The sequence below is a fragment of the Sycon ciliatum genome, chromosome 13, assembly GCF_964019385.1.
Source record: "Sycon ciliatum chromosome 13, ocSycCili1.1, whole genome shotgun sequence".
Taxonomy (NCBI): domain Eukaryota; kingdom Metazoa; phylum Porifera; class Calcarea; order Leucosolenida; family Sycettidae; genus Sycon; species Sycon ciliatum.
Window position 1 is genome coordinate 8,642,753 of NC_088655.1, and position 26,633 is coordinate 8,669,385.

Below are 26,633 nucleotides of genomic sequence, written 5' to 3' on the forward strand. Positions count from 1 at the left end.
CTGGTCTTCGACCTACATGGTCAGGGAAAGTCCCGGTTCGTAGGCCTACAACACTCCCAGCGTGTTCTTGAGCGCAGTAACAACCCAAGTGGGATGACTTCCAGACCAACGGGCGTTCAAGGCGAGTAACAAGCGCACTTGACGAAGGTGACTCTGAAATCTCGTGAGCCGTGGGCCACGCGACTTGGCATTCTTGCGTCACAAGGCACGTGATTTCACCGTGCATCTTGCAATAAAATTCAAAAACTGCGCTCAGGCCTTCAGTCACTTTTGCATCAACAGTCGCACAAAAAATTATTGGTGGCGCAAGGAGAAGCTTGTCGTTTGGAGTGACAAGTGATCACCGCTGCTTTTCCTTGTCAGAGTCAAAACTACACTTTGTTCTGCGGCCTTGGGAGTAGTGTTGGAGTAGAAATTGCTGAGGAGACGTCGCGACAGGGCGAGCTTTCCTGCGCAAGTATGACTTTGGCCGTATTTCAGCATGGTGGAGTGGAAAAATTCAAAAATGTTTATTTCAAGAAAACCCCAAAAGGAAGATGGGGGACATGTCCTCAGCGCTAGAAGAGGTGTTCTACTATCTGCCGGTGTATAGTTCTGGCCAATTGAGGACGTAGCTGGCTGTTTTGCCAGCGCTTGTAAATTGGCTATTTTCAAGACGATCATTTGTGGCGTCAGGGGGTGATGGACCTCGTCTTCTGGGATGCTGGCGTGGCTAAGCGGTACTGCTCCAGGAACTCTTCTAAGGTGAGGCAATGTTGGCTTGATGTAGTTTTGTTCATAGCTTGTTCGTATACGCTGTGGCGTGACTCGTTTCTAGACCCATAAATAATGTGATATTTCGGCCATTTTTGAGGGGTATGCAAATTTCAAGGTTCCCTTCAGAAACTTTTTCAAGGGCTTTGCACAGTCGATCCACACCCCAAAGGCAACCTACCTGCAAATTTTGAGCGAAATCGGAGAGATCCACTTGCACACATACTTTGGTATTCTCAGACATGCTCTCTTAACCCTTTGGAGTCCATGGTTCGATTTCGAACCATGGGCATTTTGTATGCATGTGGGCGCAGTCAAACTTTCGGTTCTCGGCCAAATCTTGACCAAACAATCGAAGGGTCTAGATGGTAGAGAAACGTCCCAGCTATCGCCTCGAACTGATCCGAAGTCTCCGTGATGAAGTTTGAGTGAGCGGCGAGCGATCAAACATTTCGAATTTTCTGCGCTGCGTGCGGCGAGTCACCAGTGCGTGAAAAAAAGGGATTTTCCCAGCTTCGTGACAGGCGGCACGTGCCAGGACCGGCGCGGCGCAAAGTCACGGCAAGGTAAGCTTCTACTCGAAAAAAATTGAACAGTTCCGAGCTAGATTCAGTGAAATGGCTACAGGAGACCGATTTCGTCTCAGATCTGGAGCTGGACTCGCGTTTTGGGCGCGTTGTGGCGGACAGTGAACAGTGCTCTTGGCGAGTTTGGGCTCATTGTATTTCTCTCATCAAGAGCTTTCCAACGAGCCCAAGATCTTCAAAATCGGTGAAGTAGAACCAAAGTTATGTTGGAAATAGAGTGCGCATTTTCGTGACTGCCACAAATTCTGCGGAAGCAAAAAGTTACGGACTCCAAAGGGTTAAGCAGCAAAGCAACATACCACTTAACTTGGGTGGGTCAGCAATATCGAAGATAAACGAAAGGAGAAGCTTTGCGAAAACGAATTGTACAAAACCGGACGCCAATATCTAACGGTACTCCTCATGCATGACACTATTGTGGACGAGTTGACTACAATAACAAGTAGTTCCACACGACGTACGTTTCGCCGTGTTGTTAGTGACAGCTCATCAGGTGTGCAAAATTTAAACTCGGATACTGAGCCAGTAATAAAATGTAAAAAAGAAAAGAAACGCATGAGAATGAGTTATGCGTAACTCGTTCTCATGTGTTTCTTCTCTTTTTTACATTTTATTACTGGCTCAGTATCCGAGTTTAAATATATTATGTAATATCACTACAATCACGTTTACACTGTGGTAAACTACCATGTATAGCCACACCCACACATTACCAACTACCATGTATAGCCACACCCACACATTACCAACTACCATGTATAGCCACACCCACACATTACCAACTACCATGTATAGCCACACCCACACATTACCAACTACCATGTATAGCCACAACCATGCATTACCAACTACCATGTATAGCCACACCCACACATTACCAACTACCATGTATAGCCACACCCACACATTACCAACTACCATGTATTGCAACACCCACACATTACCAACTACCATGTATAGCCACACCCACACATTACCAACTACCATGTATAGCCACACCCACACATTGCCAACTACCATGTATAGCCACACCCACACATTACCAACTACCATGTATAGCCACACCCACACATTACCAACTACCATGTATAGCCACACCCACACATTACCAACTACCATGTATAGCCACACCCACACATTACCAACTACCATGTATAGCCACACCCACACATTACCAACTACCATGTATAGCCACACCCACACATTATCAACTACCATGTATAGCCACACCCACACATTACCAACTACCATGTATAGCCACACCCACACATTACCAACTACCATGTATAGCCACACCCACACATTACCAACTACCATGTATAGCCACACCCACACATTACCAACTACCATGTATAGCCACACCCACACATTACCAACTACCATGTATAGCCACACGCACACATTACCAACTACCATGTATAGCCACACCCACACATTACCAACTACCATGTATAGCCACACCCACACATTACCAACTACCATGTATAGCCACACCCACACATTACCAACTACCATGTATAGCCACACCCACACATTGCCAACTACCACGTATAGCCACACCCACACATTGACAACTACCAACACCTCTACACACTTTTACCTATTCAACTTCGAGAGAGCTTGGAAGTTCAGGGCCCTACGCTATGCTTTTTTTGGTTAGCTCACCATGCATGTTATTAGAACTGACGTAAATGGGGTTTTTTCATTGATTGGCTCCATCAAACTTTCTCTTTGTAGTCGAGGGTAATACTACACCGTCTGCCACCTTCATGATCTAGGGAAAAAAGGCATAGGGATGTTATAAATGTTTCATTTCTCCTATTGTATTTTCAAGACATAACCTAGGATTCGAACACGCACTATCGCCCTGCATGCATTCCCCGATACAATTCGCATACATACTCATTCTTCCAAGTTGCTTCACGTTATGATCTTACATTTCAAAGCCCTATTTGAATATTGTTGCCATGGCCAGCTGTCTTTGATGGTATAGTACAGGACAGGTACGGGATAGCGCCAGGCATGCCGACGGCAGAAACAAACAAACACGGAATTAAAGCTGTGTGGACCCTGGCTAGCCCCAGACGTTACTGAAGTAACGTCTTTTGCATAGATACTAGAATAAAAGAGGGTTTATCAACTGACAACCGCTCTATTTAGTTGCTATTCAGTCTTTAGATGAAAATTCTTTTATTAATGATGTCGAAAAATAATTGACGTTTCGGGCCAGTCACCCATCATCAGAACAATGTACAAGGAGCAAACCTGGCCTTTTATAACAAAAGCAAGCGAGAGCGTACGTAAAACACACCCAATAGACGTATGCAATTGAGTGTCAGAATTTGCATGTACAACCGACAAGGAGAAGTGCGCTGCTTTTGCATGCATACCCACTCTTTCAGCAAATACCCTCTTATTCCCGTAGCTATGCAAAAGACGTTACTTCAGTAACGTATGGCGCTAGCCAGGGTCCACACAGCTTTAACTCCGTGTGTGTTTGTTTGTTTGTGCCATCGGCATGCCTGGTGCTATCCCGTACCTGTCCTGTACCATACCATCAAAGACAGCTGGCCATGGCAACAATATTCAAATAGGGTGCTATCCCATACCTGTCCCGTAACGTACTATCAAGGAGTGTGTTTTTTTGTTTGCGCCGTCGGCATGCTTGGCGCTATCCCGCACCTGTCCCGTACCGTACCATCAATGTGTGTGTGTGTTTGTTTGTTTGTATTGGCGCTATCCCGTACCTGTCCTGTATCGTAACATCAAAGACAGCTGGCCATAATATTCAAACAGGGCTTTCAAATGCAAGATCATAACGTGAAGCAACTTAGAAGAATGAGTATGTATGCGAAGTGTATAAGGGGAAAGCATACAGGGCGATAGTGCGGGTTCGAATCCTAGGTTATGTCTTTATATAGGAGTAATGAAATTTTTTAACATCCCTATGCTTTTTTGCCTAGGTCATCAAGGTGGTAGACGGTGTCGTATTACCCTCGAATGCAAAGAGAAAGTTTATTTATTTCACTCAGGGCCCTGCGCTATGCTTTTTTGCCCAGCTCATCATGAATGTTATTCGAACAGATGGAAACTTTTTGCAATGCAATGATGTAGCCGATCAGTTCGTTGTGGTATGGTTAGGAATTGTAGCCATTAATATGTTTCTGGTTTTAGAGTTTGAATCGGAGCAGCCGTTCTCCAATTCAATTCGAGCCGTCATGGTCGATGTAAAACACTATTAATTTTATATTCACAAGCTCTGGGAGCAAACGTCTCTCTGTCCCATAAGCTGCCACATACCAACTAAATACAATACCATGCAATTCACGCGAGCTGACTTGCACGCGTGGCCCTTTTCACGAACCCAGACAAAGGGATTGGTATATTATAACGCATGTACGGAGTCACTAGATTACACCCGCACCAGAGATGAAGGTGCCAGCGCCAGACATCAATACGGTGTTGTACGGTATAAGGATGTCATATAGCATGTCCTACAACAGTACGATGAAATTGTGGGAGAAACCAGCGACCGCTTGGGAACGATGAACATTACAACAGTCTTATTGTGAGTGATAGTCAGGCCAAGTTTCTGAACATCAGTAGCGAGTGCTATCCCGAGCATTATGATGCATGATGCTGTGCCGGATACCGCCAGCCATGCATCGACCAGGCGCCAGGCGCGAACTGATGGTGGTGGTGGTGAGAAGGAGAGCTCTGTGCCAGAACTTTGCAGCCTAGAGAGCGTGTGTGGGCAGGTGTGTGTTTACCGCCATATTGCCAGGTGTGTCTTTACCACCATATTTATCAACCATAAGTACAGCTGCAGTGATGTCTTCAATTTCATTCTCCCGAGTCAAGCTCCGTATGAAGACATCCAAGAAGAAGATTGCCTGATGAGTCCAGTGGAGTAGTATAGTGCCGTAGGGGTTCTGATCCAAAAGTGACCTTTGACCCCTGGCTGCCAAATAAGGAAGAATAGTCCATATACGGCAGATGACCTTTGACCTTTGAGTTGACCTTTGACCTTTGACCTGCCATATAAGGCAGAATAGTCCATATATGGAAGATGTCATTTGACCTTTGACCTTTGGTGTTGACCTTTGACCTTTCCATATAAGGATGAATAGTCCCTATATGGAAGATGACCTTTGACCTTTGACCTTTCCATGTGACCTTTGCTGTGACCTTTGACCTTTCCAAATACGGCTGATTGGTCCATAGAAGGAATGTGACCTTTGACCTTTGGGATTGGTCTATATATGGGGTGAAGTGTCCTTATAAGGAAGGTGCACGTGGTTCAGGTCATAGAAGGCATGTGCCATAAAGGGGTGAAGTGTCCTTATAGGGAAGGTGTACACGGATGATGTCATAGAAGGCATGTGCCATAAAGGGGTGAAGTGTCCTTATAGGGAAGGTGTACACGGATGATGTCATAGAAGGCATGTGCCATAAAGGGGTGAAGTGTCCTTATAGGGAAGGTGTACACGGATGATGTCCTATAAGGCATATTCCATAGTAGGGTGAAGTGTCCTTATAGGGAAGGTGTACATGCTGTAGTTTTTAAATAAGGCATATTCCATAGTGGGTGGAAGATGCCTTATATGGCATGCGTATCCTGGCCAGGTCATAGTAGGCATGCAGTTGAAACAATCATTGAGGTCCTTTCTGTCTGAGGCTTTGAAGAAAAGAAGCATCATGTAACAAAGCTGGGTTCGTACCCGCAACCTCTCGTACGGAAGGCATGAACTGTACCAAACGACCAGGACGACTACACACAAGACCCAAGGCTCAAATCACCTATTTATACCCGGACCGTAAAGAAGAAGAAAAAACGCATCATGTAACAAAGCTGGATTCGTACCCGCAACCTCTCGTACTGAAAGCACCAACTGTACCAAACCACCACGGACGACTATGCATAAGAGGGAAGGCTCAAATTGACTATATATACTGGGACCGAAGCTCACCAAGGTCTCGCTGGATGAGACATCAGCGACCTATCGACAATGTCATCGAGCATGGAAAGAAGGGTGGGTGGTGGTGGTGGTGGGATCAGCATGACATCCAACAGATGGACAGTCGCCAACAATCACTACCCGGTGAAAGGGAGGTGAAGGCCCCATTTTTGGGGTAAAAAAACCGGGTGCTGTATTTTTATATTTAAAAATCATTTTTCGGGTGTTTGAGGTGGTTGAGGGGATATGACATCATGATTGGACCCCCAATCGTTGTACCTGTTAGTTGCCTCGGATGGGAGTCGGTATATAAAGTAGATACATTGTTGGATAATGTTTCATTATGAAGATGGTGATGATGTGGGGTGAAGATGGATTCTGATTTTGATATCTTACGGGCCTATGTACGTGAAAAGAGACTTCGTGAAGTAGAAGAACAAGCAAGAGAAGAAGAAGAACAACAACAACAACAACAACAACAAGAAGAAGAAGAAGAAGAGCAAGAAGGGGAGGAAAAACAGTGTCATCATCTTAATCATGTTGTTCATGAAGGAAGATACGTATGTTCTTCGTGTGGACTTGTCATGGATGTGGTTTACTTACCTGAAGTTGATGTGCATCAGAGATGTAGTTTGATGAAGAAGCCTTATGCTGCACATGAGCGGTTATGTGGTGTGGATCGTCATCTTTTGCATTTTCTTTCGAAAACTGAACTCTTATCCGATCAGCTTCGTGTACACCCTCTTCGAGAGCAGATAAGTGCGATGAAGAAGTCCTGTTTATACAAGAGTCTAAACTATTCTATAGCATTATCCTGTATAGTATACGATACGAATGTGGATGCATTACGTAAACTACATTCCTACTTACCTCGTAGCAATGTGTCCTGGTTGAGGTTCAGTCGAATCATGAAACCTCTTCCTCAGCATTTTCCACTCCTATACGTACTGCATCTCATGGAGTCGACTAGGATGGTGTCTTCATTGCAACTGTCCACGTTGCGTTCGAATTTGCTGCTTTTATCTCCATCTGATATATCTCTTATGACATCATTGATTGATGCTTATTGCTGGGAAACCTATTCACTTGACCACGTGATCCAGAACATGCACACGTTTGACTGTGATCTTCTTTCTATACTGTATCAGTTCACAAAGGTGGCGGTATCGTGTAAGGAACCTTTAAAATGAGATGAATTTTAGCGTGCACGATGCTGATTGGTCAAATATTTTTGGCGGGCTTAATTGACTGTATACTACTTTCTACTCCAATATCTCATGATAATCATAAAAAAATAAAAATAAAATAAAAAATAAAAAATAAAACTTCTAAAGAACAAGTATGGGTGGTGTTGTGTCGAGTAGTACGTCCACTGAAGAGTGCTGCCTTGCCTCTTCTGACTCTAGTATCCCCACTCCTACTAGTGGAGAATGGGTTGCAGGATGTGAAAAGAATGGAATTGGGAAAGATGAACCAGGGTGATCTCATGTGCACACCCATCAAGGAATACGATTTATTTGAGAAAGAAAATATTTCCTAACCTAATTAGTACAGTGTGTGCGTGTGCGAAGATGGCATACTGGGCTACGCATTTCCATAGGAGTGATGGTGACGAGGCCTCCCTCAAACACATGCAAAGCATGCGGAATGACATTGCCGAGATGCAATCGGTTGTGGGGAACGATGACACCGACAACACCTTGGTTCATGATGTGGAGAAACTGAAAGAGGAGAAAGCCGATGAGAGCAATGTGCAAGATGTGGAAAACAGATCTATGCGCTACACAGATCAAGCCATAGCAGCTGATGAGCTGCACGTTAAAACAGACGGATCCGTGCCCATGGATGCTAACCTCGACATGAACGAGCATTCCATCTGTAATTTGACGTACAACGATAGCTCTTTGACATGTGCTGTCCCTGCCGGTTGGGTGAAGAATGAAATCCGTCAATCATCATCAAGATTGCAACACGACATCGACGCTGTGCGCAAGATGAAAGGTCCTCGTGGTGATCGGGGATTGGGATGGCTTAGCGGAGGTGATATGCCACTGAACTCTGTAGGGAGAAACGGTGACTTCTATGTGGATGCAACCACGCTCATCTTGTACAAGAAATTCAGCTCGGAATGGATGGCTTTCGGTCAGCTTCATAGATCAAGAGGTGAAGCTGGTCCACGTGGAGAACGTGGATTGATCGGTCCTGAAGGTGAGACTGGACCTAGAGGAGCTGATGGACAAGGTGGTGAGCGCGGTCAAAAAGGTGATCAAGGAATACCTGGTCCAGAAGGTCCCAGAGGTAAAGTTGGACCACGTGGAGAACGTGGATTAGTGGGTCCTGAAGGTGAGATTGGACCTAGAGGACAAGATGGGTAAGACGGTTCACAAGGTGAACGTGGTGTCCAAGGTGATCAAGGAACCATAGGCCCCGTCGGTCCCCAAGGAACCATCGGTCCAACCGGTCCTCCAGGAAAAAGAGGTCCCGTGGGCCCCCAAGGAACCAGAGGTCCCGTGGGTCCGCAATCAAGTCAGAACCTATCCGATCCGTTTCATCTACTACCTTACATTCGGAGAAACGCCTACCTCTACATATACTCTCATCCTAGCAGATTTGAATCCGTCATCAGGGTGAGGAGAAACACGTACAGAGGTGGAAATCTCGTTGCCTTGAACGACAAGAGAATCATCGTGAACGGCATCGACATGTTCCGAGACGGTCACTTCTACCTCAACATTTCACAACACGAGCAAGTTTCCATTAGAGAACGATTCGTCAATCTGTTTCACGACAACATGTCTTTTGCAATGTTCCAAGTCATTCAAGTGGACGCACCTGACCCTAGAAACATGGCGTTGAAGGCATTCGACATCGATACTGTCGGAAATTTCACCTTGGATAGTTTGTATGTGTTGTTCACTGCCACCCACATAAGTGGCAACTACTTCACGGGTTCAGGCTCTTCATCATTCAACCTACCCGTTTCGTCTTTAACAAACCAATTATCGGTTGCTTTGGATAAGCCTGTGTCGAGCATGACGGATCTCTTGGGTACAAAGTGTGTCATAAGTTACGCTCGGAATTCAGAAGGCCTATTCACTCTATACGTAAACTCCATTTTGATACATTCCAACTTGGACACGGATCCATTTTCCAGAATCAATGGAATCGAAGATTGCGATTATCGCATTGGTGGTAGTCAATTCTTCAACGGCACTACGTCAAAGTTGTTCTGTCATTTGCACTTTGTCGAGAGTTTATCTTCTCACACAATCCAGGGCATCCACACAGAACTCATGGCACACTACAATATCTGAAAGTATTAAGTACTTCGATTGTACATATAATATATAGCGCACACATGCTACTCTACATTCTTGAGATGAAAATGAAAAATAAAACCTACCTATAGTGATTACCATCACAACATCAGAATGTCTGTGATACTGACGGTGGCGAACAACACGTCGGGGGTGAGCAGGGGATTGCACAAACCGAACTTTACTCTAAATGTGAAGGACCTGGATACGCGCGATAAAGTCCTGCATGTTGAATCGGCTCAGTTTGAAGTACACTTTGAGAACATAGACGAGGCAACGAACAAACTCTATGTGGTACATGGTGAAGAAGAAGAAGAAGAGGAGGATAGACTGTCCATCAAGACGGGAACATACAGCGATGTAGACGATTTGGTGTCTATAATCAATGCCACTCTGAAACGAGCGGGACACGGAGACATTGTGTTTTCCTACTCTCGTCACACCAGCCGCATAAGTGTCTCGGTACCCAGGAAGAAACGGTGCTTGTTGAAGAAGGACTCACCCGGATTGGTGCTGGGTGTGGGCACTATTCTCAAGCCATACACGATCGAGGGATCTCACACGTTCCCGTTCGCTGTGGATCTGACAAAAGACAGACGACTTGTCCTGCTCTACACCGACCTCATTGGACCTGCTGTGGAGTACGAAGACAACACTGATTCGAGGGTGTTGAAGACCTTTCTCATTCAAACCCTCAACGGTTTGAATAACTACGTGTTTGGAAAAGAAGACAAGCGATTGCTGCTTCCACACGAAAACGTGACTAGCATTTCGTTTTGGTTGAAATTCAACACCGGCGAACACATCACTTCGGGATATCCCGTCTACCTTGATCTTCGGATCACCAGCACGACTACTTAGATGGATCTTCCAGATGTTCGTGTCCGCCACGTGCGAGACATGGTGGAGGATATAGCAAAACGCAAGGAATTGGAGAGCGAAAAGGTGCGTTGCCTGGAGAAGTACGTGATTTACAACACCGCAATCTTGTCCTTTCTCATACTCACTCAAACCCTTCTCAATATTCTCCAAGGGAGTGGTGTCGTATCTGGAGAACATCGCATTCGAATCATCGCCATCAGTAGCACGATCATCGGCGTGGTCATGGCATGCATAGGCAAACACGTTCTCGACACCAAACGTCAGCTTGTCACGTGTATCGAACAACTGCAGCAGATGGAGAGAGCTGAAGACGCGTTCATGTTGGAATTGGGCATCACTCTGGAAGATGGGAAGCTCACTAACGAGGAGCATCGACGATTGATAGCGATGATGAACGACTTTCGCAAGACACTGGATATTGGATCGTTGAAAAAAATTCGCCCCTATTATAATGTGACTGGCAAGAATGGCACAGGAAATCTACTCGCCGCAAGCTCCGGAGTCCTTCACGGGACTCCTGACCAACACGAAGATCGTTCAGAAGAACATACTCGACAGGACGGAGAAGAAACTCTCGTTGCTTGAGGGTAGACGCGGAGTACGACTCTTTTCCACAGCAGATCGCTCACCACCATCCCTGAACAATGAACTGGACATCTCGTCACCGAATTTCATTGCTCTCGGGGAGAGCTATTTCATCGTAAAAATGCGCTATAGTGTCAAAAACAATCTCGACAATCAACCTGGAGACTATACGCGATGGGTGTGCACCACGTCACCAGCCTTTTCGTGGTTCAAGAACATTCGAGTGGAGATCAACGGAACAGAGGTCACGCAATCGAGTAAAGTTGCCGACATGCAGATGGTTCAGCATATCCTCAGTCTAATGGAAAGCAGCAGCGAACGTCTTCAGTACGTTGACTCGGATCTCTACGGTCTACAGAAACTGGATCCGCAAAGAGCATTGAGAGGTGTGGATTTATCGCCCTATCAACTTGGTGTGAAGCGTAAGCATGGCTATGCCTTCGAAACAAACGCTGTACACGCTGATGCAGCACGAGCACCGGATTTCGACGCTAATTTCACACCCAAGCGTGCACCCACCGTCGAGCTTGTGACCAACGAAGGCTTCTCCAACACGGTACAGGAAAATGCACTTCGGGCAGCCGTTGGACGGTTTCAATACAAGCTGAGACCCTTCCTACCGTTTTTCAATCAGGACGATGCTTGGTTACCGCCGGGTACACAGATGAAGCTTCGCTTTGATCTACCCCAATCCGAGCTTTCCTGATACATCATGCTTAGCGATCAGGGCGGTGGTGGCAACAGTGCTCTGAGTGTCGGTGATATTAACATCGATCTACTCCAACTGGACTTTGTGTACACTACCTATCGCATGGAACCCAATCTTACCGATCGTGTACGCCTTCCCAAGCAACTCTATTTCCACACGTGGTGCCCTCGTCTCATACAAAAGAGCATTTCAGATGATGCTGGTACACTGGAACTGCTTCACAATGCAGACATACCACGCAGAATGATCCTGTTCTTCACGGATTTGACTCATGGTACACAACCAACATTGGCTGGAGGCCAAGCATCACATTCTTCGAACAGACTGGCCATGATTCATGCAAATCTCAGTCAACTTCGCGTCACTGTCAACGACGAGACGCTCTTTGACAACCCGCTCAAGTTCCAGTGGGATGTGAGTCGTAATACGGAAGGACAATACTTCTACGATTACAACAAATCCTCCTACCTGCGTGGCTACAATCTGGTTCAAGACTTTTTCGGCAAGACGTATGGAACGCAAATCCCCATCACTGCTGCAGATTACTGCAATCACTATTTTATGGTGCCTATCAACTTGAATCTGGATCGGATGACAGACAATCCAAGATCGAGAGGAAATCTGTCCATCGACTATCAATTTAACGACGTGACAAACGCCCCCGTGAGGAGACCTAGCGAAAATGGTGCCTCGATCAAAGTCAACCTTCTCTGCATGGACAAGTACCTGTACACCATGAGCAAAGACGAAGGCATCAAAGCCGAAGTTGTATAAATTAATTCCGATCTAGTACTAAAAGGGCATCATGGAAGGTGGTGACCTAGAGACCAGACATCGTGTCTACGGTGGTGATTTGAAATCGTCGAGTCGACAACACGGTGGTTTCTTCTGGAAAAAGAGCTTCTGGAAAAACCTTATTGGTGCTGGACCCGAGGAGATGGACAAGCAGATGGCGGAACCCATGACAAAACAAGATGACATGCAACGCGGTGGACTTGGACCCTTGGCTGCCATGGCAGGAATGACGCTTCTTCCCATGCTTTTGGGGAGAGGAGAGTCCGGAGACATCGTGGAAGCACAAATGAAAACGGCTTACAACCCGTCCATGCACCGAGGTGGTCTAGCCATTCCACCAGGATTAGCCGCCAAGGCCATACCACTACTAACCAATCTGGCTGCTCCCTTAGCCATGGGTACCATGGCATCACTAGGTGACAACGTCATGGATAAAATATTCGGTAGAGGAGTAAAGAAGGGAAGATCAACAGGTACCACGAAGCGCGCTAAAAGTCGTCGTCGTCACGCTCCGAAGAACATTCGGCAACGAGCACCTCGAAAAACCAAAAAGCCAGCTCGTCAAATTCTCTTCAAAGGTCGCAACAGACGAGGAATAAAGAAACAAGGAAGGGCCTTGTTCAAGCAATTAGGACATCGTGCCCTGAACGAAGCTTCATCATTCCTGTCTGCACCACCACCACCACAGAGATCACTGACCCGTCCTGAAACCCCATTTGCTCAAAAAATTCGACAGAACATTAACAGTGCAGGACCGTCTTCTCTGAGTTCCGCTCACATCGGCCCATCCTTCAACATCTGATCATGGACTTTATCTCGCTCCTTGGACAGGAAACCGAGAGGAAGAAAAAGGCTAGTCCCGTAAGGAATGACGATGTTCCATCCACGGTCACTGCTCGACACAAGCTGCACGTTCCTGGTCTTCAATTCGAGTCTAAGGATTGGTTCACGGAAATCATTCCTGCTCTGAAATCCTGGGGACAAAACGTATTGTTTCTGGGACAGAGCAACATGGGTAAATCCCACTTTCTCATCAAACTCCTGAAACGCGTGCAACCCGAGCGTATGGTGGTCATCTCCAACACGCCGGCCGATCAGTATCGTCTTCCAAACCTCAAATCCTTTAAGCATTACAGCATCATGCCCGAGTGCATCGAAGACATGGATCTCCAGCCTAATACCTATGTGATCATTGATGACATCAGAGTGATGGGTTTGAAGCATGGTAGTCAAAGAGAGTGTCTCTACAAGTTCTTCACCATGTACAGTCATCATCATAAGTTGAACGTGTTCTTTCTCTCTCAGAGCTTTGATAACATTAAGGACATGAAGATCAATGCAAACTTTATGTATCTGTTTCGCTTCACCGATAAAAGCAACATCAAACGTTATCTCAATACTCTGTTTGGTGGTCTGTGTACGAAGTCATTCATTATCTTTAGATTGTATGAGAAGTTATTGACGGTGTGTCGCAGGCCTATCCTAACCATTGATTGCTCTTCTAATCAGTACTACACGTATTGCGAAGACACGGCATTAAAGGTGTTTTTTGAATAAACCCCTCGTTGATGTGTGTGTGTGTGTGCGTGTGTGTGTGTGTGTATACGATCGCGATACATGTAGTCGATAATAGCTGAAATGTTAGCCTGAAAGCTAGCCGAAACATTAAAAAATAAAAATTAAAAAAAGAAAATTAAAAAAAGAAAATAAAGAAAAAAAAATAATAATAAAAAAATAAAAAAATAAAATAATAAAAAAATCCAATAATAGCCGAAAAGTTAGCCCAGAAGTTAGCCGAAATGTTAGCCTGAAAGTTAGCCGAAACATTAAAAAAAAAAAATAAGTAAAAAATATATATAAAAAAAAATACTCAATCTGCGGACAGCATGCTCTTTCGTTCTAAAAAAAAAATAAAAAAAAAAATATAATAATAAAAAATCCAATAATAGCCGAAAAGTTAGCCCAGAAGTTAGCCGAAATGTTAGCCCGAAAGTTAGCTGAAACGTGAAAAAAAATTCCAACCATGAATAAGAATGGAGCATCTTACGGTGAAATTCTCCAATGGGCTACCGAGCAGTATACAAAGAGTGGGGCTCAGAAAGGGATCTTTCGTGATACCCAAGCGGAAAAGGTTGCAAACCTTACAGTTTATGTCAAAACATCCCCAGCACATCATCAAGAAGAGAGCAAATTCGTGGGAAGTTCTCGGTATACCACCACCGATGCGGCAAAAAGGAGGTAATAACTACAATAGCTACTTGAAAAGCGTCAAGAAAGTTCTTTCTCAAGTGCCAGATCACAGTTTGAACACCTCCACCCTGTTGGAACTGCAAGCCGATCCGCGTGTAAAGCGTCTATATGATACCCACTTCAAAAACAATCCAGATCACATCAGTTACCCGTCTGTGAGAAATGTGATTGCATCCAACATACTCAACTATGATTCCACTACCGATCAAGTTCGCGATTCCGTTGCAGATGTCAGGAAGAAGAGAAAGGCACCTTTAACATCGGTGCCTTTCAATCTACTACAAGATCATGAATTTGATCGATGGATCCTGCAAATCCTGGACAGTTTCCTCCGGCATACAAATATACCGGTAACCTTTTTGAAGAGCAACTATTTCACAAGCCGATCACAACTGCTGCAACTCTACGACGAAGATCGACTGAGGTTCAGGAGTCGGGTGGAAGCGGCTGCGGATGCCCTGAAGACGCAGACGCTGGACGACTACACTACTCTGGTGAACGAGACGAATCGCATCTACATGTCCAGGTACCCGTTTGCAGCCATAGCAGGTGCCATGGGAATCGACAAACACGTCGATGGGTTCCTTCGATCGGAACGAAAGATTCATGAACTAACCACCCTTGTGCTAGCTGTACCGGGATCACAGCTCAAGTTTCAAGATCTCAACGATATGACTTCCACCTATGGTAGAACAACAGAAGCAAAATTGATCCATCCCGAGCATTTCATGATCAGAGCACAAAAGGTGATGGTGGACGATGCATCATTCATTCAACAGGTGCTGAAGGACAAAAGCAGAATCACTCGTATCATCAAGGATATCCTGAGCGGACGCTCCATGTGATCACGTGCCAAATATTTTCAGGCTATGATCAAGAATGGACTATCCTCTCAGCAGTGCCGATATCAAAGGAAGATTGAATGGTGTCGAAGGGTTCGTGGGCTGTACGAGTTACGACCTCTTGCCACCCTTGAACAATGGAGACTTTTGTATCGTCAACACCGACAACGTTCTACCGGTGTACGATGCAACGGAAGGCGGACATCATTGGTTGACCGTGTGTCGCGAGCAAAACGTGATCTTGGTTTTCGACAGTTTCGGACGCAGTCTATACACTATGGAGCAAGATTACACTGAACCTGCACTGTGCGATTTCTTTAAAGAAGCCTACGCAGACTGTAAGATCATCACCAACACCCAAGCCGTTCAAGACAGAAGCACAGCAGTATGTGGATGGTATGCCATATTGATGGGAAAGCTATTTTCCAAATATGGTCTGGATGAAGCACTTCGAATTTTCCGAAGAGTCTTTGATGATGACGAAAAGCTGGAAAACGATAAACTGGTTCTCAGTTTAGGTGCCTTGCAAGGTGGTGGTGGAGTCTTGTGGGACACCAAAGTGCAAAGGGCAATTCATGATGGAAGACCGAAGAAGAAGAAGAAGAAGAAGAAGATACAACCCGCACAGTTCCATACGAAACTGGCTAACGAATTGCACAAGCCCAGACGAGTGCATTTCAAAAGACGCAAGGTGAAGAGCAGAGCAATTGACCATATATGGAGTGCAGATCTCGTGGATATGCAACGGTTTGCCCGAAGCAATAAGAACATCAAATTCCTGCTAACAGTCATCGACTTATACAGCCGCTATGCCTGGGCAATGCCTTTGAAATCGAAGACGGGTATCGCCGTGAGAGATGCGTTCGATGAGATTGTCAGTACATCCGGAAGGACACCGTTAAAACTCTGGGTAGACGAAGGCAAGGAATTCTACAATGCCCCCATGAAACGATGGTTATCACAACACAACGTCATCATGTACAGCACCCATAACGAGGGTAAAGCGGTGGTGGTCGAGCGCTTCAATAGAACGTTGAAGTCAAGAATGTGGCGTCACTTTACAGAGAAATCCACGAACACGTACCTCAACGTCCTACCTCAACTACTAGACCGCTACAACCAGTCAAAGCATAGAAGCATTGGAATGACACCTACCGAAGCATCGAACGGTAGAATACCAAAAGATGCAGATCAACAAGACCCCCTGCAGTCGAAACCCAAGTTCAAAGTGGATGATGAGGTGCGCTTAACCGTATCTAAGCGTCATTTCGAGAAGGGCTACACTGCAAACTGGACGGAGGAAGTATTCAGGGTGGATGACATCCTACCAACATCACCACACACCTACAGGATTCGTGATCTGATGGGAGAACACATCATCGGATCGTTTTACGAAGCAGAACTGCAACACGCCAGAGAGACCGGTTTGAGATTCGATAAGGTGTTGAAATACAACAAGGATCAACGTCTTGTGCAATGGAAAGGCTACACGGATAATAAATTCAATACCTGGCTCACAAAGAAGGATGTGAACAGTCTTAGATCATGATTCACAATGTCATTCATATGAAAAAATAAAATATAAAATAAATGAAACGAGTGCTCTGTACGCGGGTTGACTTGCATCATGATCCTGCACGGGTAGTGATTGTTGGCGACTGTCCATCTGTTGGATGCCATGCTGATCCCACCACCACCACCACCACCACCATCACCATGACCACCACCACCACCACCCACCCTTCTTTCCATGCTCGATGACATTGTCGATAGGTCGCTGATGTCTCATCCAGCGAGACCTTGGTGAGCTTCGGTCCCAGTATATGTAGTCAATTTGAGCCTTCCCTCTTATGCATAGTCGTCCTGGTCGTTTGGTACAGTTCGTGCTTTCAGTACGAGAGGTTGCGGGTACGAATCCAGCTTTGTTACATGATGCGTTTTTTCTTCTTCTTTACGGTCCGGGTATAAATAGGTGATTTGAGCCTTGGGTCTTGTGTGTAGTCGTCCTGGTCGTTTGGTACAGTTCATGCCTTCCGTACGAGAGGTTGCGGGTACGAACCCAGCTTTGTTACATGATGCTTCTTTTCTTCAAAGCCTCAGACAGAAAGGACCTCAATGATTGTTTCAACTGCATGCCTACTATGACCTGGCCAGGATACGCATGCCATATAAGGCATCTTCCACCCACTATGGAATATGCCTTATTTAAAAACTACAGCATGTACACCTTCCCTATAAGGACACTTCACCCTACTATGGAATATGCCTTATAGGACATCATCCGTGTACACCTTCCCTATAAGGACACTTCACCCCTTTATGGCACATGCCTTCTATGACATTATCCGTGTACACCTTCCCTATAAGGACACTTCACCCCTTTATGGCACATGCCTTCTATGACATCATCCGTGTACACCTTCCCTATAAGGACACTTCACCCCTTTATGGCACATGCCTTCTATGACACCATCCGTGTACACCTTCCCTATAAGGACACTTCACCCCTTTATGGCACATGCCTTCTATGACCTGAACCACGTGCACCTTCCTTATAAGGACACTTCACCCCATATATAGACCAATCCCAAAGGTCAAAGGTCACATTCCTTCTATGGACCAATCAGCCGTATTTGGAAAGGTCAAATGTCACAGCAAAGGTCAAAGGTCACAGCAAAGGTCAAAGGTCATCTTCCATATATGGACTATTCATCCTTATATGGAAAGGTCAAAGGTCAACACCAAAGGTCAAAGGTCAAAGGTCATCTTCCATATATGGACTATTCATCCTTATATGGAAAGGTCAAAGGTCAACACCAAAGGTCAAAGGTCAAATGACATCTTCCATATATGGACTATTCAGCCTTATATGGTACCTCAAAGGTCAAAGGTCAAAGGTCATCTGCCATATATGGACTATTCTTCCTTATTTGGCAGCCAGGGGTCAAAGGTCACTTTTGGATCAGAACCCCTACGGCACTATACTACTCAGTGGGGACGAAACGTACGTCGCAATCGAGCTATGTCGTTGCTGTGTCATCTTCTATGTGCCCTGCGCTACTTGATGTACCAGACTGCTATGCCGGATACCGCCAGCCATGCATCGACCAGGCGCCAGGCGCGAACTGATGGTGGTGGTGGTGAGAAGGAGAGCTCTGTGCCAGAACTTTGCAGCCTAGAGAGCGTGTGTGGGCAGGTGTGTGTTTACCGCCATATTGCCAGGTTTGTCTTTACCACCATATTTATCAACCATAACTACAGCTGCAGTGGTGTCTTCAATTTCATTCTCTTGTATCGTATTGTATGGAATATAATTTTACCTCATTGGCTCGGCAGGTCAATGTATTAACTAGCTGTCACAAATCAGGCGCGGGATTACAGCAAAGTCCACCCCAAGCCCAATATGCGAGTAAATTCCACCATCAATGCCATTCCACTCCCATCTGTCACAGAAATCTCTTTTCGAGGCGATTCAAACGTCAGCCAACTACGTCATTATCATGTGCTCAGTTGGTCAAAGAGCACTTGAATAGGGATTTCCCCTAAAAAGACGAAGAGATCGATCAAAGTATTTCAATAACATACGAGGAGAAAATAGTCGTAAAATGGTAATCAACGAGAGAGCTTGGAAGCTCAGGGCCCTACGCTATGCTTTTTTGCCTTGATGACCTAGACAAAAAAACACACATACATAGGGATGTTTTAAAATCTTATAAATTTCTACTTTTTGTTTTTAGGCATAACCAGGGATTCGAACTCGCACTATCGCCCTGCATGCATCCCCCGATACACTTCGTATACATACTAATTCTTCCAAGTTGCTTCACGTTATGATCTTGTATTTGAAAGCCCAGTGTCTGCTCCAGCGCCTGGTGAGCCGGGTAATCCACCCGGTTGGGCGGCGCTTGGACCCGGTTGAAAATATAGTGAAGGGTCATCTATGACGCGGTTGGTACTTTACACTTTCGAACTTTGAAAGGACGGACTATAATTATGGCCTGTATGTGTCAGATACTTCTTCTTCCGTAATTTTCTAATTCCTGTCCTCTCTTTTCTAAATGCGGCTTATCCATTCGCCTTTATATCATTGGCCTAGTTCCCATTTATTGTGCGAAAATAAATATAAAAAAAAATAAACCCACCAACCAGTTAAAGCATGTGACTCGGCTGGTGAGACAGCACCAGGTATATGTGTACCCGGCTCCGACCTGGTTGAAATGGTTACGCCAGGTACACGTGTACCCGGCTGTCCTGCAATCCTAGAGCAGACACTGAAGCCCTATTTGAATATGAATTGTGGCCAGCCGTCTTTGATTGTACGGTACGGTACGGAACAGGTACGGGACAGGTACGGTCGAGGGTACCATCTACCGCCTTGATGACGGCAAAAAAAGCATAGGGATGTGAGCCAGAGCACGCTAAAATATGACCACAGACCAAAAATTTGATTTTCAGTTTTTTGTTCTAAAATGATGAAACACACCTAATGTTCACTGTCTGAAAGTTTTGGATTGACCGGACATGTCTAAGTGTTGCTACAATGCTATTATATAGGGCACTGTTGAAATGGTGAATTTCTACGTACAGCAATGGGATTGTCATTTTTGCACACAGTTGATATATTATTATCCCTTGGTTCATCCTTTCCTCGTCAGTTCCTCTGTCCAGGGTCTTATAGCATGAGCTGACAGGTACTCGGCCACATCCAAAATTTCTATAGGCAGCTGAGCTGGGTGTCCGAAATACTTCCTGTTCGGAGCACCACTGGAAAACCGCCAGCGAAAACACGGTCAACATCATTCTGTAGATGGCCGAAAAAGTTGGCACTCCACGTCCTCTCCATCACACTCCACCTTTAGTTTCAGATATACAGTATACACTGCTGCACAGAGTCTTCCTCAACATACTCGACGTCGCACTCATATTCCCCATACCAAAGCCCATCTGCACACGGTTTTCTCCGCTCACCAGAGAGTACTGCTTTCGCTGCCTACTGCTCGTGCTAGCAATGTTCCGCATAAGGGTGTTCAAATTATCGACTTAAGCAAGTTGAAGAAGCAGCGGAGTCCATTGATTGTTTTTCCACTTGCAACCAACACTGGCATTGTCCCGGATGTCCATTCTGGCCAAATCATCGGCCGACTCGGCTCCCAAGTCAGAGTCGATGCCAATCGCTTGCCAGGTTGTCATCAGAGTAGAATTCCTCGTCACTGCAGATCGTGAGACTACCACCATCAATTATTTTACGCTCGATGAAAGTGTCGCCCTCAAATGACTCGTCGCTGTAGCCACCATCGTCTTCTTTCTGTTTCCGACCCGAATCCTCAAATATTTTATCTTGCGCATAGAGTGCGAGGATGTTGTCTTCTTCCGCTCCACAGTACATTACTACTACTAGGCTCTTCCATCGATACATCGATGACGATCAGTTTTAGGCGACTCAGCGCAACATGAAATACAAACTCAAACAAATAAACTTACTTGCAACAAAGAAATGCATCCGGAACAGTCTTATCGACCGAGGAGAACAACAGCAGCGACTCGCGTTGCACTGCACTTCGTTTTTTTGCCGCGAAATTCAAATAGCGATTATCTCGACTTTAAAAAAAAAAACTGTGGTCATGTTTCAGCGCGCTCTGGCTCATGTATAAATTTTTAGATTCTCCTATTTTTTTAAGGCATTACCTGGGATTCGAACTCGCACTATCGCCCTACATTTATTCCCCCATACACTTCGCATTCATACTCATTCTTCCAAGTTGCTTCACGTTATGATCTTGCGTTTGAAAGCCCTATTTGAATAGTGCGGCCAGCTGTATGTGGCCAGCTGTATTTGATGGTACGGTACGGTACGGGACAGATACGGGATAGCGCCAGGCGTGACACAAAACACAAACAAACACCAAATTAAAGCTGTGTGGACCCTGGCTAGCGCCAGACGTTAGTGAAGTAACGTCTTCTGCATAGCTACGGGAATAAAACTAATTGTGCACTCATGAGTAGGGGTGCGCGGATTATGCTCGAACGCAACCGACACGCTTTCGGGTATTTCCCGCGGAACTTCGAAAGTATTCTCCCAAAACATGGAAAAAAATTTCCAGAATCCCCCCCCCCCCCCCCAAAAAAGAACCCCAGCACGAATCGTGCCTTGCGCATGCTCTTTAGTATGCAAAATAGACGGTCAGGCACGTGATCACTGCATGCAGGATCTACACTACATGTACTAGATCTACATCTGAGTGTACACAGCTACTACTGTAAAAGCCATTATTCTAACGAGGCGCTTATATAACGATTTCCAAAAATTGACTCGTTTACGTGTACCAAAGGTAACGATTTTCAATCATTCTCAACGCTCATTAGGACAGTATATGTATCGATTTCTGTATAACGATTTCTATTTTAACGACAGATTTCTTCTCGTTAACTCGTTAGAGTTAGTACTTCGTTATATATAATATAAAATTATGGCTTTTACAGTATGTCGTGTCCGGGGATTGCTGCATGTACATGCACGTGCGTCCATGGATGCGCACTTGTTCTCTGCAGGTCAAAATTGACCGAATTCCCCCAAAACTCTTCTGAAGGTCAATGGATCTGGCAAAAGATCGATAGAATTCCCCTAAAATTCCCAACATTTTCGATAGTATTCCCAAATTATTCCAGGAATAATCCACGCACCCCTACTCATGAGCCATAACCATGTACAGTCGAATGTCACTCATTTGGTCGCCAGTTATCCGAGCACGTCGGTTATCCGACAAGCCCGGGAGTGGTAATTTTATGACTCTCAACAGGAAAATTCCAAAAAAAAATTAAAAAAACTTTTGCTTGTTTTTTTGTATATTATACGGTGTAATATGCATTTACTTGAAGTAGATGTGGTCAAGTATGCTAATATGTATGTGTACATGGAATATGCATGAATAATTATATTTGGGTATTGTGTACATAAATCAGTGAAATCCAGCCATAATTATATGCACATAAAAATGATATCAGTTATCCAAAATATTCAGTTATCCAACATGCCTGATTCCCGAAGTGGTCGGATAAGTGACAGTCGACTGTACATGTATTGACTATTTTGTTTTTCAGGTCAATGGTCACGTCACCGTTTCCGATTGGAAGGAGTCCTTTCTTTGGAATTTGACGAAATTATTTATCGACTAATTTTCTCTGCTTGTAAAACACACGGATTGAGAGTGAGTGGATATTGCAGCAGCCGAAATACCTTCGCGTTTGAATTGCCGTTGCTTCGCTTTACTACGAACAATACGCCGAAGTCGCAACCACTACTTAATACAACACCATGCGGACAAATGTGAGCACACGACACGGAGTACTGTACATCAGCAGAAACCTTTCCAATAAATCGTTACGGGTTAGGGCTGCTGTACTGCTAGAACTCAGCGCAGGCCCTCAGTGAAATCTTGGGGACTGAATGGGAGATGCTTACCTGACTTCAAGCCAGGGAGAAGCACCTGCTCCCGATAACGACCGGGTGGTTCCTGTCCGGCGTCTGCTATTCTGGTAACGTTGACCCGGACGATTGGTAGTCCCACAAATCTAAACGCCACCTGCCGATGGGCAGGTAACGAACGAAAGCGCTTCACTTCCGCAACCAGATTGCGACAGAGCGTGACTCGAACTCCCAGAAAATAACAATATCAAGGGCCGCAAGCAGAACACGCATCCGCCCAGAACGCCCACAGCCGGCAACGAGCAAGAAAAAAACCGATTCCGCATTCAACTGAAGCTCGGACGGTGCAGCAGTCCAAGATCCTGTCTACACGTTCGATGCACGCTCCAGCGGCCAGAGCTCTGTGGCTTCATTCATCTGTCTGATCTGGCAAAAGTTGTAGATTTACGCGTAGATTATGTACATGACTGTACAACATGACATCAGATTCTACTGCCTGATCCACACTACAAAAGTACAGTGCTACTCGTGTACATCCACACGTAGGTCTAGATAATCATTGCGGGCCGATCTTTCTGCTGATGCTCCCACACCAACTCCGAAATGAAGCCGACAGTCTGTGTCGCCAGAGCAGAGGCGGACTAGCTGGTCAAGTGTCATCACATGCTACAGTGCTAGTGAGCGATGTCGCCTGTACTAAATATTATGTAGACCCTACAATAGGCCTGTCTGTTCACCCACTTACACGTCACGTGGTACACAGCCGGGCTAGATCGTAGTTAGTAGAAGCAAGGCAGTGCAGAGAAAATGAGATCCTTTTTTTACAGGCATTAGCTACCAGGGAGTAGTAAAATACGTACATGTATTTTACTACTCACTGATAGCTACAGCCAAGGCAAAGGCAAAGGCGTAAAAAGGCTGGCGGCATCCACAGCAGCACTCTACACAACACATCATCATCATGCATGTACTGTCGTGGATATGGAAATCCGGTCGCACGTCTAGCGGCCCCAGGGCGCTGGCCATGCAGCCATTGCATGCATTATTACGCGCTGCTGCTGGTCGCATCGTATCAACATGTGCGCTGCATGCGACGACGAAGTTCTGTACGCGCTGAGGGCGCCGGCCCTGGTCAATCGACTGGATTTCCATGTCCGCGACAGTACATTGTAGTCATTCATCCTGAGCCGCTCGCAATTTCGGCCATTCGGCTACATAATTGTCTTGGGGTTAGACAATGGGAAGTAGCCATGTAGGGGCGTGAGCCTGCCTTTCGGCACCTGAAGAGGACCCACACCTTGATCTGGTGAGCTGCGTCGCGTTTTGATCATGCTGAATTGGCTACTCCTTTCCACAGTTCGGCCTCCACTAAGGACGCGGTCACACATGAAAAGTTTGGACCGCTTTTAAAGGGGAAGTATACACTAAAATCAAATTTTCACCAGTTGTAGTCTTCTGGGTGCTGAGTCGAATGATCATGGTCCGAGGATGCTGCGACGCTCCCTTCCTTTTTTTCCCCAATCGAACCCTCGCACTTCCACCGAAACTGGGTGACTGCGCCCTACAGTACTAGATGGGGATTTGTATGCAAAATGTCACTAAAAGTGCTATCACTGCTCTCCGACTCACTGCTCCCTCCGCCGTCCGTTCCATCCTCCGCTTCCTCTGTACTCTCTCTGTCTCGTCCATCCCACCTAAAAGTGCTATGTCGTTCTTTTAAAAGCACGGATGACCGCGGTTGGCCCATATGTTGTAGTCTTTTGGACGCTGAGTCGATTGGTTTTGGTCCGAAAAGGCTGCGATGCAGCGTTCCTACTTTATTCCCAATCGAACATGGTTGAACAAGCGGTCACGTGCTCCTGGGTGCCCAAATCACCTGGTCACCGCGCCAGCAGGCGACAACGTTCACACCAAGGTTCAACTCGAGTGACAGGACTGCACCCAAAAAGGTCAAACAGGCTAGTAAGTTTTAGATCTACCCTGCAGGCACAGTGACCAGGTGACTGGTGTACGCAGGAGCACGTGACCGCTTGTTCAACCATGTTCGATTGGGAATACAGGAGGAACGCTGCATCGCAGCCCTTTCGGACCAAAGCCAGTCGACTCAGCGTCCAAAAGACTACAACATATGGGCCAATGGCGGTCATCCGTGCTTTTATAAGAACGAAATGGCGCTTTTAGTGACATTTTGCATACAAATCCCATCTAGTAGGGCGCAGTCACCCAGTTTCGGTGGAAATGCGCGAGTTCGAGTAGGAATAAAGGAGGAAGGGAGCGTATCAGCTTCCTCGGACCAAGACCATTCGACTCAGCACCCCGAAGACTCCAACTGGTGAAAATTTTGATTTTAGGGTATACTTCCCTTTAAGGCTGCATTCACACCCGGTACAAAAATTCGCGTTTACATGACTGTACAAACCACTTGCAACGCCTGTGCATTCACGCAGTCAAATGGAGTGCATACCAAACACGTAAAAAGTGACCCGCGTGACCCATGGCGAAGAGCGGGAATTTTGATTTCTGCATGAGCTGAGCGCAACGGTGCCGTGCGGCACTTGGCTCAATATTTCAAAAATACTATTTCTTGGGTCGCTCGGTGTAACGCCTCCACAACTGGTGTATTCCTCTGAGTGTGCTGGAGTTGTGAACCATAGCGGCCGTGTATATCATTTCCTGATCACCTCCGGATAGCTGCTTTGCGCACAGATTCAGCTCATCTGCAATCCTCTTCTCGGCAACTGCTCTTTTAATCATAGTTCCATTTTCTCGCTGGGATTTTCCCCCTAGTTCTATCAGCCGTAGCTCCACCTTGGCAGAAAAGACAACTCGAAGCATGGTACCGGACTCTCCAAAAACTAACAAAAACTCTGCGCACTCGACACACCAAACCACTCGTTTCGACTTGCCTCAAAACTAGAAGCCAATATCCGCTTTCAAAGCCGCTCCGGGATGGCTTTGAACGCTGATGTGATTTTTCAATTTTCGCGCATGTTTCCATGCCCACTTCAAAGGACATGATGCTTGTATGCGGTTTTGTACCGTGTGTACAGCGGCAAAAAGCGTAACTACCGCAGCCTCTTTCGCGGAACACACGATGAAGCGGTCACACATACATACAAGGTGCTTTCGATTACACGCATTTCCGTCAATTCTAGAATTAGTTATTGTTGATGCACAGTTCGATTACACAAAAAGTGACAAATTCCGTCGTTAGAATTGATTTTATCCAATTCCGTCAAATCCGTCAATTCTGAAGAGAGGGCGGAATTTCTCTAATTCAGGCGCCAGAATTGCACACTCGGTGTGTTACCGGTCTGGTCATGTGTCGTATCCGGTCGGCCCGGGGTTAGACCTCAAGGCTGCAGTCGTTGACATAACTAACTTACTAACCTTCTTCTTACAAGGCTGTGCAGTGGTGGCCACTTGGAGAGAGAGTCCACCAACAGAATTACTCTTACGCACGCACGCACATATACCTAGACATACTCTCACACACACACTCAGGCATAATTATACAGACACGTACACTCAC

The 26,633-nt window shown here is 45.8% G+C and overlaps 2 protein-coding genes across 2 annotated transcripts in view; one reads left to right on the plus strand and one right to left on the minus strand.

Annotated features, from left to right (window-relative positions):
* The window catches only part of LOC135829147 (ankyrin repeat, PH and SEC7 domain containing protein secG-like), a 238,460-nt gene that overhangs the window by 180,202 nt on the left and 31,625 nt on the right, over nt 1-26,633 (minus strand). The window lies entirely within an intron of this gene.
* Nucleotides 8,074-8,673, plus strand: LOC135829148 (collagen alpha-1(II) chain-like). The gene has a single exon (XM_065341554.1). The coding sequence runs from the start codon at nt 8,074-8,076 to the stop codon at nt 8,671-8,673; it is 600 nt and encodes a 199-aa protein (XP_065197626.1).